Below are 16,953 nucleotides of genomic sequence, written 5' to 3'. Positions count from 1 at the left end.
TCTGACAGTGCAGTGTTCAGAGAGGCAGCGCGCGCTCCACTTTCTATGAATTTATGAACGAGCGTGTTGGCCATTGGGAGGGATACGTCACCGCGTCCGCCATATTGAATGTGTCAATTCTGCCTGTAAACATCTCGTCCTGCCTGACGCTCCGGGCGCTCCCCATTTAATGCGGCGGGAGTGCGTTCCGGGACGCCCAGAGTGTGGCCCTCTGAATAACCGAACGGCACCCTCCAACAACGCTCTGAGTTTCCGAAAGCTCCAGAGTACAGCTAGCGCGCTTGGAGTGAATTTCGGAACGTACCTGAACAATGCCCTCTCAGAGCGCAGTGAGAGCGTCAGGTTGAATTTCCGAACGTACTCTTAATAGCTAAATACGACACGCCCCTTTTATGCTGCGTGTGTATGGCGACCCTAAGCTAGAGAGGTCAAAGTCATCAGCTCCTTTCATGTGTGTGGACGATAAAAACAGTGGCGGTAAATTGTGTTGCATACAGTTGCACGCAACGCTGTACAATCACAACTCTGATAACCGTTCACAGGTAAGAATATATGCATGACATTTTATAAAAGAAAATATTCTGTATTTATAGCGCACGCTTTGGCATTGACAAAAAAAAAAGTAAATCTCGTAAATGTTGAGACAACGTCCATGCATTGCCTTTGATGGGAACGTCGACCTCCCCAACATGGCCGCATAACCGGATTCCGACAGCGCGCTGGCATCTTTTTAGCTATTGATCTAGTATCCTCAACATGGGTGTGGAGAAACTCTCGCGAGGTCTTCCAGACACTCTTTCTCCTCCCTGCAGCGTGATTGGTCCATCCACGTGCAGTTAAGTGTGTGTCTTTCCTGTAGCCTGTGGCAGCGCTGAGCTTAGCTAGCGTTTGGAAATGGCCACAGTCAAGCAAAAAGAATCGAGAGTTTCGTCCTCAGTGGAAAATAAGGGAAATTCCCTGGGCGGAGGAATTGGACTTGAAAGTATCTTTTTACAGCGTTGTATATCTTGCATTTTTATTTTTTATTTGGAAGCAAGACTGCCAAGCTCCAAAGCTAACGTTAGCATGGTAGCTTCTTGTGTCTGAGGCTAGCGATGTTGGCTACGTGTCACACTGACACAGGCTGTCAAATTGGCAAACATTTGAACGTATTTTTATAGCTTGCCTTAAAATTGCTGAGGGCGGCAAATTGAAATAAGACGAAATGGTGTGTGTGTTATTCGTCTTGCTTAGTCAGTCGTGTCATACGGAAACACTAGTCAGTGCTTAAATACTGTCATAATGGTGGACTGTGTTAAAATAATGAGATATTCATGCTTGTGTGTGTAAAAAAACAACAAAAAAAACCAACAACAAAACAAAAAACATGGTTCCTTAACAGTGAATCGCAGTCTTGCAAGTCATCAAGGAGTCCCAGCAGCTGCATGGTCTCAGACATGGAGACTACCAAAGATACAGGTAAGCTGCTGTCTGGTTCTGGAATTATTCCTGTAAGAAGATTACATATATGTGATGATGTGACTCCTGCCATCAAGCTATCTCCACCTAATCTTCTGCAGGGGCTACTGTTCTCGTAGACTGCGTCGTCTACGCAAGACTCTTGGATTCAAGATGGGGAACCGGCACAAGTTTGTTGGAAAAAAAATAACAGTGGAGATGATTTCAGACAGCAGGTAAGGAATATCATTAAAAAGTGGGGCCCGTCTGATTTAAAAAATTAAATAAATAAATAAATATTTAAAAAAAATAAAAAAAATAAAAATATATATATATAGCCTTTTTTGGAGGGGGGAATGTCATTACCTTTGTCTTATGGTGTGTTGTTAAAAAAATAATAAAATAAAAGGTGAAAATCGGCCCAAAAAATTGCAGATTTTTGCCAATTTGAAAACGGCTAATATTGAATGATTAATTTGTCAAGCACTAATAAAAAGTATGTACTGAAATAATGATCTCTCATTTACTCAGTTTGAAATATTGGCCTGTTTAGTTAACAAGAAGCTATTACTGAATTTTGTATGAATGGCAACAGGTGGATACGTAGGTTAGTTTTAGTTCTGTTATCTAGTGGATGAGCATTTAATTGTTCTACTTATCATTGTCCGTTGCTGGCATAGATGACCAAAGATCCGTTGGTGGTAGATGAATCTTTTTTGTGAAAATGAAACATCATACTAATGTGTTGGGAGTCACTGATTTAGATAAGTGTAATGGCTTAATGCTTCCCAAGGGCTAATGCAACTTGCTCCTCCTTTTTAGGTACTTGTTGCTGGTTTTGATGGAAGCGGAGCGTGCATGGAGTTACGCCATGCAGTTAAAGCAGGAGGCCAACACGGAGCCGCGTAAGCGTTTCCATCTGCTGGCCCGGCTCCGCAAAGCTGCCAAGCACAGTGAGAAGCTGGAAAAGCTGTGCGAGAGCCCCAGGGTTGATGCCAAGACAAAATTGGAAGCGCAGGTACTCTCAAGCCTTTACTGATAGCACTGTGTATTTCAAATGGAGAATGCAACAGTCCGGTGGAGTCAATAGATCACAGGTTTGATGCAGTTATTGCAAGTAAGGGTTATGCTGCTAAATATTAAATGTTATTCACTTTAAGTTAATTTAATCATGTCTGTTCCAATACGTTTGCTCACTTGAAAAGTGGGTGGCTTAAAAAAAATGTGCTCCGTCCCAAGTTGTTTAACACATCTAGATGTAAATACCATGACATAAAAGCTTGAATTCTGAACTTTTGTCTCATATTAATCTTTTGATCTGATACCCAAAAGTCTCCAGTATACAATAAAAACAAAGGAATTTACCTTGCTTTTGGAGGGGAGTGTGTGTGTGTGTGTGTGTGTAAAATACTCCTAAAACGCTCCTAAAACAACTTCTCCTCTTCCATATACCGTTCAAAGATTCTTTGCGTCGTGTTTTTGAATCAAATAATTGTGCTCTGTGGATCTGCTTGTTGTTTCTGCTGCAGGCCTACACATCATACCTGACTGGCATGGTAGAGTTTGAACTGCAGCAGTGGAAATGTGCTATGGAGGCCTTCAATAAGTGCAAGTGGGTTCTTTATCACTTTATTTGTTCTGTTGACGGTCAGTTGTTCTATGTGGTAATTTAATGATACTGAAAGAATACAATAATAATTCCTTTTTTTTTTTTTTTTAAAGGACTATCTATGAGAAACTGGCGAGTGCATTCACTGAGGAGCTGGAAGCGCTCTATCGCCAGCGTGTAGACGAGATATCGCCTAACATCCGATACTGTGCTTACAATATAGGTAAGCTGAGGTGCCAAATGTTAGGGAACGTCCGTATTTTGTTACGGAAATGACTGAACGTTGACTTGTTACGGCCGCAACACTGATTGTTCTGCATATGGGGGGGAATCCATCGTCTGACATTACTGGAAAGTATGGCGCTGTGACCGGCCACTGTGACAAAAATTTCATTGAGTCTGATTAAATAAACACTATATTGTTTTAAAAAAAAAAAGAAGGAAAAAGCTGCTTGGTGCATGCTATTTTATTATGCCCCCTACCCCGTCAACGCATTGTTAGTCACTAATTATCGCCTCCATGGCAGTGAATATACTACACTTCTTATCATGCGTCTTACACACATCGTTTGTTTTCACGAAGGGAAAAGGAAACGACGGAAAAGCATGATGCTAATTGCTAAGCTACCGTGTCATGAAGTCGCACAACACCAAAATAAGTGATTGGGTTATACAGTTCACTTGTCACATAGGTCTGGCTAGAACCGCATTATGGCAGAGAGTAAACCAAGTTTGAAGATTAAACCAGTTCGAATCCCTTGGGCAAGACACTTAAGCCTAATTTGCTCCCAGTGGGCCTGGCAGCTCCTTGCATGGGAGCAGCGGTTCATTGGTGTATGAATGTGTGTGTGAATGTGAAGCTTTGTAAAGCGCTTTGGGCACTGTGATGGTGTCGATAAATTGCTATATAAGTGCAGTCCATTTACCATTTTACCATTTAACAAAAACAAACAAACAAACAAGGCAACTATACGAGTCTAGGGATATATATTATATATCTTATATTTATAATATAAGATAGGATAACCTTTATTAGTCCCACAATGGGGAAATTTCCAACATTTCAGTGGCAATAGTGGATATCGGAAATATAAATATATATTATAAATAGCATGCAAGAGAAGACATCTATACAAGTACATTCACAAAACCATTGTCCATGCATAAACATTCCAATTCAATTTGTCAGCAATGTTATTTGTTTGCTTACAAAATAGAGTGCTGAGTTTGAATTGACTTTTGAGATCTGATTCATCCGGTTTAATACACTTGCTTATTTTATTTTTAAACCAAGGTTGAAAACAGAATTGGTAAAGGCGAATTAATCCAAAGAGACAGATATTTTTGACGATGACATGTCAAAATCTCCTTTGCTTTAATTCAGACTGCAACTACCATTACAAGGTTGATGCAATCAATATATTTAATAAATATTGAAGCCATAATTTATTAACGACTATGATTATAGAGTAATGAGTATGTTGTGCAATAGAACAGTATGCAGAATTATTTTTTATCCTGTTACAAAATATAGTCCAATAACTGTCCCGCGGTAATGTTCTTGACAAAATGTTGAAAACATGGAAATTCAGACAAATTTGGACAAATTGTTCTGGAAGTGTATTTCTGTAGTTTGGCAGCTCTGGTTAAAAGTGGTAGACAATAGTGACTATTACTAACAGATTATATTTTTAAATAGTAATCAGTCTTTCCCCTCATGGTTTTGCCATCCGGCAGGTGACCAGAATGCCATCAATGACTTAATGCAGATGAGACTGACCGGAGGAGGTGGAGGCATGATGGCTGAGAAACTAGAGGTGAGAACATTGATGTTGCTCACAAACAAAAGAATCACTGCTTCCAAATGGACCAACTGTCATTGTTCTTCCTTCCCCAGACCCTGATTACTCAGGCAAGAACCAAGCAGGTAGCCACCATGAGCGAGGTGGAGTGGCGTGGCAGGAGTCTGCCCGTCAAGCTCGACAAGGCCCGCATCTTCCTGTTGGGTCTAGCGGACAACGAGGCCGCCATTGCTCAGGTCGGTACTATATTCAAAATCACCACGGTCACCATGGTGCCTCTTTCACTTCACAACTGCCTTTTAGCGCTTGAAAATGCCAAAAAATTAAAAACATCTTAAAGTAGATGTAAAAAAAAAAAAAACAAAGGGGGGGTTGCGGGCGAGCTGGAGCCTCTCCCAGCTGACTTAGTGCGAAAGGCAGACTGTCAGAATCAGAATCATCTTTATTTGCCAAGTATGTCCAAAAAATACTGTGGACTGATCGCCAGTCAGTCACAGGGCACATGTAGAGACGGGCAACCCTTCAAACCGTCACTCAGTGGGAATTGGACATGTTTACAAGTTGCAACCTTATTGTTTCATTCGATATGATATTTCAGACAAGTGGTACTACATTGTCAGTCCTTATGTACGTTTATCCTTTTGCTCTCTTTGAGTTGTTGTAAAATGCTACTGTAATTTGTCAAAATGTCCTTAAGGTTAGGGGTAGTAGTGTTGCTTTTGCATGCACATACCAAGCAATATCTAATCCCAGTTTGTGTGGAAACTCATAGACGCCACCAAAATATCAAATGCTGTCCAGTGGTACCATCAAGGCACCCCACCGGGGCTTGGACTCGCCCTCTGAATCCCAATTTGTTATTCGTGCTGACAGTAACGAATGACGTCCAAATCAAAATTGAATTGATGTCAGTTTTCGGACATTAAGTGAGGTTAAGATTTTTTATGCTCACGTTAGTCATTATAGACTGTCCCATGTTACGTGACTGAAATGCGGAATACTACTCTCAAGTGTTGTCTTTTCCTAGGCACGCAGAGCAAGAGGAAATGGTGACAAAACTGGAGTTACACGATGGCTGTATGCATTTAGCTAACATGCATGTAATGTAAGCTAACATCTTTTAGCAAACTCCATTCACTATGAACTGGAGGTGCCATGTGATTAATTATACCCATCAGAACAGAGGCTAGAATTTAACAGGAATATAATCAATTACACTAAAACGACAGCAGAGGGAGGCAAAGTAACACCATTATAAGCCAACTCACACAGGATATGACAATATTCTAACATTCAAATCTCAGAATTCTGAAACAATGATCGCTCTTTCAGGCCCAGTCGAATCGGCAACGATGCGTGCACAGCCCTACACCCCACAAGTGGCATAACTACCCCAATGTCATGATACACTGTGTAATGATTCTAATTTCGAGTTGAAACAATGTTCTGCAGAAAATTATGACTCAATATTGCCTCAAATCCCAAACTTATTTTTTGCTTCTTTTTTGTGATGCCACAGAAACCCCTCTGTGGGTATCTTTCTGTACCAAGGATGGCAAACGATAAAACAGGCAATGGAACTTACTGCAACATAGACACGTCTGGATGTTCAGTACCAGATGAGCAGTAGAATGAATACAAAATAAATCCATCCATCCATCCATTTTCTGAGCCGCTTCTCCTCACTAGGGTCGCGGGCGTGCTGGAGCCTATCCCAGCTGTCATCGGGCAGGAGGCGGGGTACACCCTGAACTGGTTGCCAGCCAATCGCAGGGCACAGATAACAAACAACCATTCGCACTCACAGTCATGCCTACGGGCAATTTAGAGTCTCCAATTAATGCATGTTTTTGGGATGTGGGAGGAAACCGGAGTGCCCGGAGAAAACCCACGCAGGCACGGGGAGAACATGCAAACTCCACACAGGTGGGGCCGGGGATTGAACCCGGGTCCTCAGAACTGTGAGGCTGACGCTCTAACCAGTCGTCCACCGTGCCGCTACAAAATAAATCATATACGCAAATGAATTGTACTAAGCAGATGCTGTGTCAATTCCATCGTTAAAATGCCTTGTACTAAGCAGATGCTGTGTCAATTCCATTGTTAAAATGCCATCTGTTGACATTATTGCTCTGCAAAAACCTTCCTGTTCTCTCTCCATTACGTGTCTGTCAGGTGTCTTCAAAGAGAAAGTAGTTTAACTTAGCGTTTTTTTTTTTTTTTTTTTTAAATAGTTAACTTCTTTATATACTTGATAAGTTACTGGGTGAAAGTATGCTAGTAAAGTTCCGCTGTAGTGTGCTACACTTTCCTGTCTTTGCATAATTCTCTGTGTGAAAGTGTATGGCTGTAGTTTCCTGAATGTTCAAAGGGTGTCATGGTCATCTTTCCTGTCGCCGTTGGCCAATCAGAGACACCTCCAGTCATTCCTTTGGGTGTTGTCGCAAACACTTCTTGTGGGCACTCCCATCACACCCTCGCTCCCCTCGTCCGTCTGCAGTATGCATGCAGCCCTCCTGCTGAACCACAGAGAATGTAAAACAGGCCAAGCCGGTTGTGCTGGGCGTTGCCAGGGTGTTGGTACTAAATACCATCGTCACCGGGGAGGTGTACCTCTCATCTGCTTCATCACAGTTATGTTTGCAAAGACTGTCATTCACTTTACTGCTTCCAAAACTAAATGTCGTCTTAAAAACACATCAAACTGAAGTATATTGACAGTTTATTTGCTGACCTTTACTGCTTTCAATAATGTAATAAATGGCGTCTTTTTGTTTTGTTGCATGGATGAGTAGTACCAGGCTATGTACATGTTTATATGGTGTAGAACAATAGTATCAAAGACTAGTACTCTACAACAGTATAGTTTATGCAAGTTGAGTGCAGGAATGCATCAGTCGTCTGCTGGGCTACATACCTCTTCCTCGTCCTTCATCACCAACCCTACATTCTTGCTTCATGTCTCGCATTTGAACTACTTGAGCTAAAGAATTTAGCCTTGGTGTGGTTGTGTGATTGACTTTCATGAGTTTGTGACTTTAATCTTGCCGAAAGTGAATGCAAGTGTTTCAAGTGTCAAATTCAGGTGTTGAGCAAAACACGCACCATCGTTGCAGCTGAACATTTGCCTCCCACATTCCTGCACTCGTGAAGGCATTTGTCTTGATTCATTCTGCTTTTTAAGGGCAGAATCTTCAAAAATGTTATCAGAGGTGGACCAAATGTTAAAGAATATCAATGCATGACCAATTTAGGGTTAGACAAACAGTAAGGCAAAATATAAACACTCAAATTTTCTTCTAACGCACACCGACAAAATACAAAAGCTGCACTTTTTTTCACACAAGCACTGGTTTATAAACTGGACAAGCTGGTATTACACATTCAAATATGAGAGAAAACTAATTATCATGGATTCATTTGCAAGCTCATGTGCAGCAACCTTTTTTCAACTTGCACGGCTGCATGGTAGACACTCTCGCATTTTTGCCATGATCATGGTGCGCGATTCAGCAGAGTAGATCTGACTACTTTTCCAAATGCTTCAATGTGTGGGGATTTGATTAAAATATGTGAACAGTTAATACTTCAAGATGGAGCTTTTAAAAACTTTTATGAATAATAAACAGCCATCCATCTATCCATTTTCCGTACTGCTTATCCTCACTTGGGTCACGGGCGTGCTGGTGCCTATATCAGCTAACCCTAGACGAGAGGTGGGCTACACCCTGAACAGGTCCCCAGCCAATCACAGAGCAAAAAACATGATTTTGGTGAGTTAAAGAGAAGCTAAGAATAGATAAAAACAAGATGCTCCTAGAATTGGGAAAATCGCAAAGACGCATCTTTGTTTAAAGTAGCACTAAACGGGCCCAAAAAATGGCATTTAAATTTGACACACCACAGAGCAGTTTGTTGTCCAGCTCGCCATCTTCGTGTCTTCCAAAAGTCAATCCATCGCTTTTTTTTTTATTTCCTAATTTTTTGGGGAGTTTAAACAACTGTCACAGAGCTGTTCTGTAAGTTGAGGCATCGGCGAAGATGCATTTTTGGGGTGTAGCCATCGTTAGCTTGCTAACAGCACGCTGGAGTGGTAAATTGGTTTTGTAATGTCTAAGAGCGGCACGATTGACTACTGGTTAGCACATCTGCCTCAAAGTTCTGATAACCCAGCTTCAAATCCGGCCTCGCCTGTGTGGAGTTTGCATGTTCTCCCTGTGCCTGCGTAGGTTTTCTCAGAGTGCTCCGTTTTCCTCCCACATCCCAAAAACATGCATAATAGGTTAATTGAAAATTCTAAATTGCCGGTACGTCTGAATGTGAATGGTTCTCTGTTTATATGTGCCATGCGATTGGCTGGCAACTAGTTCAGGGTGTACCCCGCCTCTCGCACGAAGATAGCTGGGATAGGCTCCAACTCGCCCGCAACCCTGGTGAGGAGAAGCGGTACGGGAAATGAATGACTGAATGAACGTAAAATAAGCACAGCCAACTCGCAACTGAGCAGCATAGAGAAATGAAATTACAAACTAGTTTATAGTGCGGGAGGGGACTCTCTCTAGAAAGTATACGCCCCAGCCCCGCCCACAAAATCAGGAAAATTCAAAGGGTGAACGGTGTTTAAGCTGTATCTCATCAACTCATATGTTTTTGCATATGTTTTCAGCACTTCAAACATATTTAGAAAAAAAACCACTGATTTCTGCTTAGAGCCTCTTTCTTTTGTGTAATCCTCTCCAGCAAGTATTTTGTGGCGTCGTCCACATACGGGAACAGATGCATGTACTCTGTCACCTCACTGTGAAAATACACACCGGGCAAAGAAAACATTGGTTCTAATAAAGTCTTCTCATGTTTTTATGGCACTGGATTCTTGGTTGCTTGTAATCCAATCTCCTTGTTGCCTGTCTTGAGAAGGCAGCCAAGGAGGACACCAAAGAGCATCTGTATGAGACCCTGCTGGCCGAGTGCCGCGACACAATCCAAGCGGTGCGAGAGGAGCTCAAGACTGAGGCAGTATGATTATTATTATTTTTTTTAAGCCCAAGTGGAAGGTGTTTCTATGACTAAAAAGCCTATCTTTAATTGACGTTTCATGTTTAATTATTGCTTGTGGTTGTAGAAGCAGCGAGAAAGGAACTCTGATGGTGAGAATGGGAAAGTTTCCAACATGCAGTTCCTGCACAGGTAGTTTTTGTCTTCATTCTGTGATCTACCTTTTACATAGCCACTGTTTCAGTGTTGTTATATTCAGTTCTACCTTCTTCCTTTTGTGCAATCCATCGAGTCGTCGTCTCGATATAGTTTATTCCACGAAGGGAGTTTCTTAAATTAGTTTTTTCACAGTACAGTTTCTAACATGGTGGAATGCCGATAGCTACATACATAGTGTGACAACATAGCAGTGATATGGAATGCAAATTGCTAATGAATTAAACAAGGAAGATAAATGAGACACATTCTGTGCAGTGTGGTGTTATTTTCTGGTTGTACACAACAGGGTTTTAATCCTCTGTTATAATCTGTTTGTTTTTAAGTAACACTTGTTGTTTTCTTCACATTCCACTCTTACATTCCATTTCAACACAGAAGTAAAAAATGATTTGGCCACCATTGAACAGACATCAATGTGTCTTGCTCCACACCACACTAGCAAACAGTACTGTAAATACTGGAGCCAATCCCTCAAAGAAAATTGGGTGTTGGGTATTTTTCAACCATTTACAATGAAAATGTAGTAGTAAGTGCAATACAGGTGATCCTTGGTTTATGAAGGGCCCAACATGCCATATTTCAAGGCTATAAACTAGTTTGTGCAGGAGTGTAAGAATAGTTCATCACTTGGCGCAAGAAGCTAAGTTAAAATCATAAGTTATTCATTTGGTTCTTTTACATGAATGGTCTGCAATTGTTTTTCATACAATTATGTTCGGTTATGACTTTACTGCTACTTAGCATGATAGGTTAGTGACATAGTGTTATTGCATGTTCTGACTTGCGTACAAATTCGGGTTATGTTGCCACTGTAGGACTCTGTAGTAGTTAGGCCTCTCACGATAATTACTATATCGACTTATTGTTCGATAAACAAAATGGACAACGGTAGTTTTTCCGGACTCAAGAAATGGTCATTGTTGTGGTGAGCCGGCGTGCAGCTCACACAGTGAGCCGACAGAGTTGGACGGCTGTGTCATTAGCCGCTAGTGGGCTCATGGAACGCCGGCGGACACTCTTGCCGGTGGCGCCGTCCAATACTCCACAATAGGCTTGACACGATCAGGATTTTTGGGGCCGATCAGCGAGTTTAAAAAAACTATCACAACATGGAGCAATGTCTAAATCTGTCAATGACTTCTTCATTTACTGTATATACTTGTGTACTTCATTGCTCAAAAAATTAGATTTACAATAAATCATGTATCTTTGTTCATCTATTTGTGCCAGTGAGGCATAGTGACAGACAGAACAAATGAATGGTCTTCTATTAGATGGCAGGAAGTAAATACAGTAATTAATGGATCCACTTATTGTGCCGTGACATTTTTCAATTGTAAAATATGTGCCTTGGCTCCACAAAGGTTGGAAATCACTACTCTAGTCAGTTCATCTATTCTAATCAGTCAGGTCAAACCAACATTACAACATGACAGAAATAATGGGTGCTAACTTACGGTAATGAAATTACTTTATTGTAATTTAATTTGGTGGTATCGGAATAGAAGATTTTATTGGACAGTGCAATCGTGAAAGAGCAAATTTGTCTTGTAGTCTGATCCGGGCATTAAGTGTTTTCTGTTTGATAATAGCGTAGGACTTACATTTTCCACTGTCCCAAAACAACACAGTTCAATTGTTCAGTGCAAATGTTCTTTTGAGGCATCAAGTCAAGTCTGATCTGCAGGTATACAGTATGATTTAATGATTTTGTTAATCTGGTGATGACACATGTATTGATACTAAAGTAAGGATCATTAGCAGAGATGTGTAGCACAGTCAAATGTTTGTTTAAGCTAGTGGTGTCCTCTGCCAGCTACCTGAGCTACATCAAGCTGTGCACACTGGTGAAGAGGAATGAGAGCATGGCGCACACGCTGCAGGCCAAGCTGAAGGTGCCTGAGAGGGATGAGAATAAGAGGGGGGCTCGTCCACAGGACCTCATCCGCCTCTATGACATCATCCTGCAGGCAAGTGTCTGGACATACAACATAACATAATCACTGTGTCTGTCCTCCAAACATGGCACCTGTAACACCTCTCTATGGTCCCCCCAGAGTCTGGCCGAACTCTCCTCACTGCAGGGCCTAGAGGATGACCACACCTTCCAGAAAGAGGTTTCCCTCAAGACACTGGCCTACAAAGCCTACAGGTTAGCCACTGTACATGTGACGAATCCGTCACATACCTTTTGATATTTACAATGTTTGTTACCCTTATAGGTGCTTTTACATTGCCCAGTCTTATGTTCTGGTGAAGAAGTGGAGCGAGGCGCTGGTGCTCTATGAGAGGGTGCTCAAGTATGCCAAGGAGGTGCAGTCTAAGGCCAAGAGCATGAACAACAGCTTGAAGGTTGGGAGCAACAGTGACGTTAACGTTCAAGTGTTGAACTTATATGCATCCTGTTATAAGCTGTTCTGGAGCCTTTGTATTGTATTGGTGACATTGTTTGTGATGTTGACAGGATCTCCCTAATGTTCAGGAGCTCATTGCTAAAGTCAATGCAGAAAAATACTCTCTTCAAGCGGCCGCCATTTTAGGTGAGGCCTTTTAAAGCTGCGCACATTTTTTGCCTGAAGGAGCAGACAGACAATATGCTGTGTTTGTTTCAGACACTGGCGAGGTCGTTGACGTTCCTGCACCACAGCCCGTCAAAGACAACACGGTAAGTGGGAACAATTTAAAAAAATATATATATATTTTTAAAACATTTTGGCTTACTGTCTAGCGCTATTCACCCAATCAGGAGCCTGAAAATGCAACAAAAAAACGGCATTAGTGCGCATGTTTATAGATTCGTACTGTATCTGTACATGGATCAACGAAATGAACGATCATTTGAGGGGATATACAGCAAATCAATGAGGTCTGCAGACACATTTAAGTCACCAGCGATTTAACACCAGCTCATTGTCTGTTTAATAAGGGTATATATACCTCTTGCGTTCAATGCTCCAGTCACGCACTGCGCTGCTTTAAAAGGGTATGCAATAACCTGTTTCGACTGAACACGACTAAATACTGCGTTGACGCCCACACCAGCGCAGACATCCCATTTTTAATCCGCTGGTCGTACACCGGTCCACCAAAGTACCAAAACCAGGTCTAGCCCATCTCCTCGTACAGTGGGGCATACGATACACGAGCTCCGCGGATATGTGGGCTGGACTGGCATATTTAATCCATAAATATGTGAACAGCGGACCCTCTGAATCATTGCACAAAGCAGTTAATTGAACACATCATCATTATTTTGCTCATTTTTAGCCCGTTTTTATTTCTCTCAATCACCCCACTGGCCAGTACGCTCCTATGTGGGAGAGTGGCACATGCACGATCGGGATAGATTCATGAAGTGGGACATGTTTAAGTCACCCGCGGTTATCACCCAGCTCATACTTGAATCATGTCGCCTGTACCCATGCGTGACCCTCATTGCATCTTAAAAGAGAATTAATGAATTTAAACCGCTTTGATTGGCGCCGAATAAAGTTGGGTGTGTTTACGTCCACTGGCGCAGACAGCCCCTTTTGTTAAATATGCCGTCTGCGAGATTACAACAAACTGGTCTAAATTCCCCCTTGCACATATACGCCACATGCCGCACCGGATTTTTGCGAGTCAGTAAAATAGAGCCCTAATTCTTTGGCACAACCTGGTTCTCTTTTTGTTGCCTTAAAACATGTACGTGTGTTGTTGGGTGGGAAAATTCTGGCCTGCTCTGTTCTTTAATACAGCCCTCCGAGCATTTGCATGACTAAGTCATGTTGTATTTGTTGTGTTAATTTAGCATTTTTTTCCCCTAAAATTGGTCGATTAAATACATTTTAACCAATTGGTTTATTTTAAAATGAAAAAAAAAAAAATGTAAATAAACAGTTTGAGTAGTACGGAATTAAAAGACGAGACAACAACGCATAAGTTAAAGGGGGTTTAAAGCTGTCTTATCTGAACGCTGAGTTTTTAATTAGTCTTTAACCATCTATGGAGAGAAAAAATGCTCATGTAGAATCTTATGGGTTTTAAAAAGTCTGCGAATTTGTGTGGACATTTGGTAAGAAGCATTCTCCGCTAATGAGTCGACTGTCATCACGGTAATGGTGTCCTCGTCAATCTCCAGCCTCTGTGCGACCGCTTGGAGACTTTCCGCCTCGACCAGTCCCTGGTGGGGAAGCATCCTAACCTCGTACACTTCCCGCCGGACTTCCAGCCGATCCCGTGCAAGCCTCTCTTCTTTGACCTGGCTCTCAACCACGTGGCCTTCCCGCCCCTGGACGGCAAGGTGGAGCAGAAGGTCAAGGGCGGCCTGACCGGCTACATCAAGGGCATCTTTGGATTTGGCAGCTAAACCATAAGGAAGACAAGGAAGAGGAGGAATAAATGTCCCCGGTGTCACTAGTTAGAATCATCTTTCTTTAAATGGCTACTTTCAGTGCCTCCGTATGAAACAAGCAGATGAGTTTTAGAGAGGAATATCATGAAATCCACCTGCCATCTTTGTAATGACTTGTCATGGTTAAACCGGTTAACCATGTCTTAATATTTACAGCCAAGTTGTTGTTGTCCCCAGAGCCTTAGATTTCTTTTTTTTTGTTCTTTTTTTTTTTCTCCCGAAGGCCACTTTGACATAGTACATTTTGTGAAACAACTGTAACCGGGTCACCTCAAACACGTCATTTGTTTTGTTTGCCTTGTCCCTTTTCTTTTCTCCAGCTTTGCCCTGAGTTTAAAATTTTTTTTGGTAATCACTGCAGTTTACATAACAGCCAACTGTTTTAGCCGATCATCGCACCGTTGAAAAAGCACAAGGAAGCAGTTGCTTCTTGATACATAGATGGTGCTCAAGTCAAGTGCAGTGGTGGAGCCTCCTCTGAATTTAGGCAAGCTTATAGGGGAGAAAACTGAGGCGAAGTTCATCCTTGTTGACGGCCATGCTTACCATTTTTAAAAGGAAAATAAAGCCAGCCGCTGGATAGTCAAGTGGTTAGACCAACGATTCACCAAGCTTCCGGTGTCTTACAGGTGACTTCCTATGGGACATAGAGATGAAGGTCTAACTGTTTCAATGTGTCCAACTGGCTCACTTTTTACAGTATCTCGCAAAAGTGAGTACACCCATCACAATTTGTGTTTTCATGGGACATTGCTGACGAAATGACACCGCTACAATGCAAAGTAGTTGGTGTACAGCTTGAATAGCCATGTCAAATTTACTGTCCCCTCAAAATAACTCGCAACCATTGTCTAAACCACTGGCAACAAAAGTGAATACACCCGTAAGTGAAATTGTACCAATGTTTTGTTAAACAGCTATTGTCTTGGTGAACGTGCTGCAGCCGAGTTGCAGGGTATTGGCAGTCTTTGTACAGGTTCAGCCATCTTTATGTAGCGCTCCATTTTTTTTTTTTTTTTCCCCCGATCCTCAGAGAGTTCTCTTTCATCAGGTGCCATTTTGAACTTCCACTGATCAGTATGAGAGTGATTATTATACCATATATAACACCTGCTTCCTATTCACACCTGAGACTAACACACAACACCTGGGAGGTAAAATGGCTAATTGGGACCAGTTTGGACAGTTTCATTTGGGGGTGTACTCCCTTTTGTTGCCAGCAGTTTAGACATTAATGGCTGTATGTTGTTATTTTGAAGCGAAAGTAAGTGCTACAATTATACAAGCTGAGCACCGTGTACTTAAAACTGTAGCAAAGTATCATTTCTTCAGTGTTGTCCCATGAAAAGAAAAAAAAATGACAGGTGTACTCACTTTTTTATTTTATTTTTTATTTTTAAACACGAGTCTGCTGCCTGATGACCATGTTGGATGGAGTCTTAAAAACGTCAACACCATCACAAATATCTTCACTATCTGTGGAAATAGTGTCATATGCAAAGGTCTTGGGCAGGCACTAGCTTTGTTGTCATTGACCCTTTTCGCAGCAATCATTCTGACATAGTAAATAGTAGGACATGTATAGTTAAAAAGTCAAACTAACAAGCAGATGGACAAACACACTCAATTGTGACACTCCATCGGGAATTATTTTTTTTCCAGCAGTCTGGGCTCTACTGATGGAGCTCTATGAATTCTAGTTATGCATACGTAGTTAGTATAGCAAACAACAAATGTAATGATCCCCAAGACTTTTACACCGTACTGTAACTGATGTAACTGATCCGTTACATTTACAATACAGGGGAGTCCCCGCTTTGACGGGGTTCCTCCTGTTCTACGGCGGTGACGTAACCAGGCAAGTCATATCGTAGTCATAGTTACAGTAAATACAGTACAGTATTTGTATGAAAAAGACTGTGGCAATAGATTTAAAACAGTCAAATAAAATCTATGTATACGGCTTAACTGAGGGTGCCTTCTTGTGCTGCTTGACGACGTATTCTTACGTCACTGTGCAAACTAGTTCAATGTGACCTTTGTAACCTTGAAATGTCATGTTGCACCTGTAACCTGAGGACCCCCTGTATTTTTCTGCCCCCCCCTCATTATTATAGAAAGTGATTTGTCCAAATGATTAGTTGTTGGGAAGCGAAATAAGTGAACTGGATGATCTGAAGACATCATTAAAAATATATTTGCACCAACTATTTCTCCTTAGTTCATTCGGATTCAGGAGCATTGCATTCCTTGGACTAGAAGGTGACTGTAAAGAGTGCATTTTGAAAGTTTATGGACAAGTGTTGTAGCAGTGTGGTGTGTGTGTTGGTTTGCGTAGTGTGTGGGAGGCCTCAGTTGGGCGTGGATGTGTGTAGGTTTGTTGTGTACATTATCATGGTTCGCATTAACCTCAGAGGCGTGTTTGTTGCTCACCCGCAAACTGCGTGCTTTCTTGCATTTTTAACATAGTGGATGAACCAGCGCTTCTTTTTGGAAGC

The 16,953-nt window shown here is 41.7% G+C and overlaps 1 protein-coding gene across 1 annotated transcript; it reads left to right on the top strand.

The window, feature by feature from the left end:
• Positions 1–821: 821 nt before the first annotated feature.
• On the top strand, positions 822–16,662 carry srp68 (signal recognition particle 68). Its single transcript, XM_061772350.1, has 16 exons — positions 822–982; positions 1,392–1,458; positions 1,560–1,673; positions 2,260–2,455; positions 2,967–3,049; positions 3,160–3,269; positions 4,784–4,863; positions 4,944–5,084; positions 9,766–9,864; positions 9,971–10,035; positions 11,879–12,032; positions 12,120–12,214; positions 12,285–12,414; positions 12,527–12,602; positions 12,675–12,727; positions 14,183–16,662. Exons 1-16 carry the CDS (start codon positions 895–897, stop codon positions 14,408–14,410), a joined length of 1,779 nt encoding a protein of 592 aa, XP_061628334.1. The 5' UTR covers positions 822–894; the 3' UTR covers positions 14,411–16,662.
• The last annotated feature ends 291 nt before the right edge of the window (positions 16,663–16,953 follow it).

This window comes from Phyllopteryx taeniolatus, chromosome 4, assembly GCF_024500385.1.
Source record: "Phyllopteryx taeniolatus isolate TA_2022b chromosome 4, UOR_Ptae_1.2, whole genome shotgun sequence".
NCBI lineage: Eukaryota > Metazoa > Chordata > Actinopteri > Syngnathiformes > Syngnathidae > Phyllopteryx > Phyllopteryx taeniolatus.
This window is presented reverse-complemented; position numbering and strand designations above follow the sequence as displayed.

Excerpts from the sequence above, each read along its gene's own strand:
- srp68 (XM_061772350.1), top strand. The coding sequence starts at position 895 with ATGGCCACAGTCAAGCAAAAAGAATCGAGAGTTTCGTCCTCAGTGGAA. Across the intron at positions 983-1,391 it reads CGGAGGAATTGGACTTGAAA|TCTTGCAAGTCATCAAGGAG; the intron begins GTATCTTTTTAC and ends AGTGAATCGCAG. Across the intron at positions 12,033-12,119 it reads TCTATGACATCATCCTGCAG|AGTCTGGCCGAACTCTCCTC; the intron begins GCAAGTGTCTGG and ends TGGTCCCCCCAG.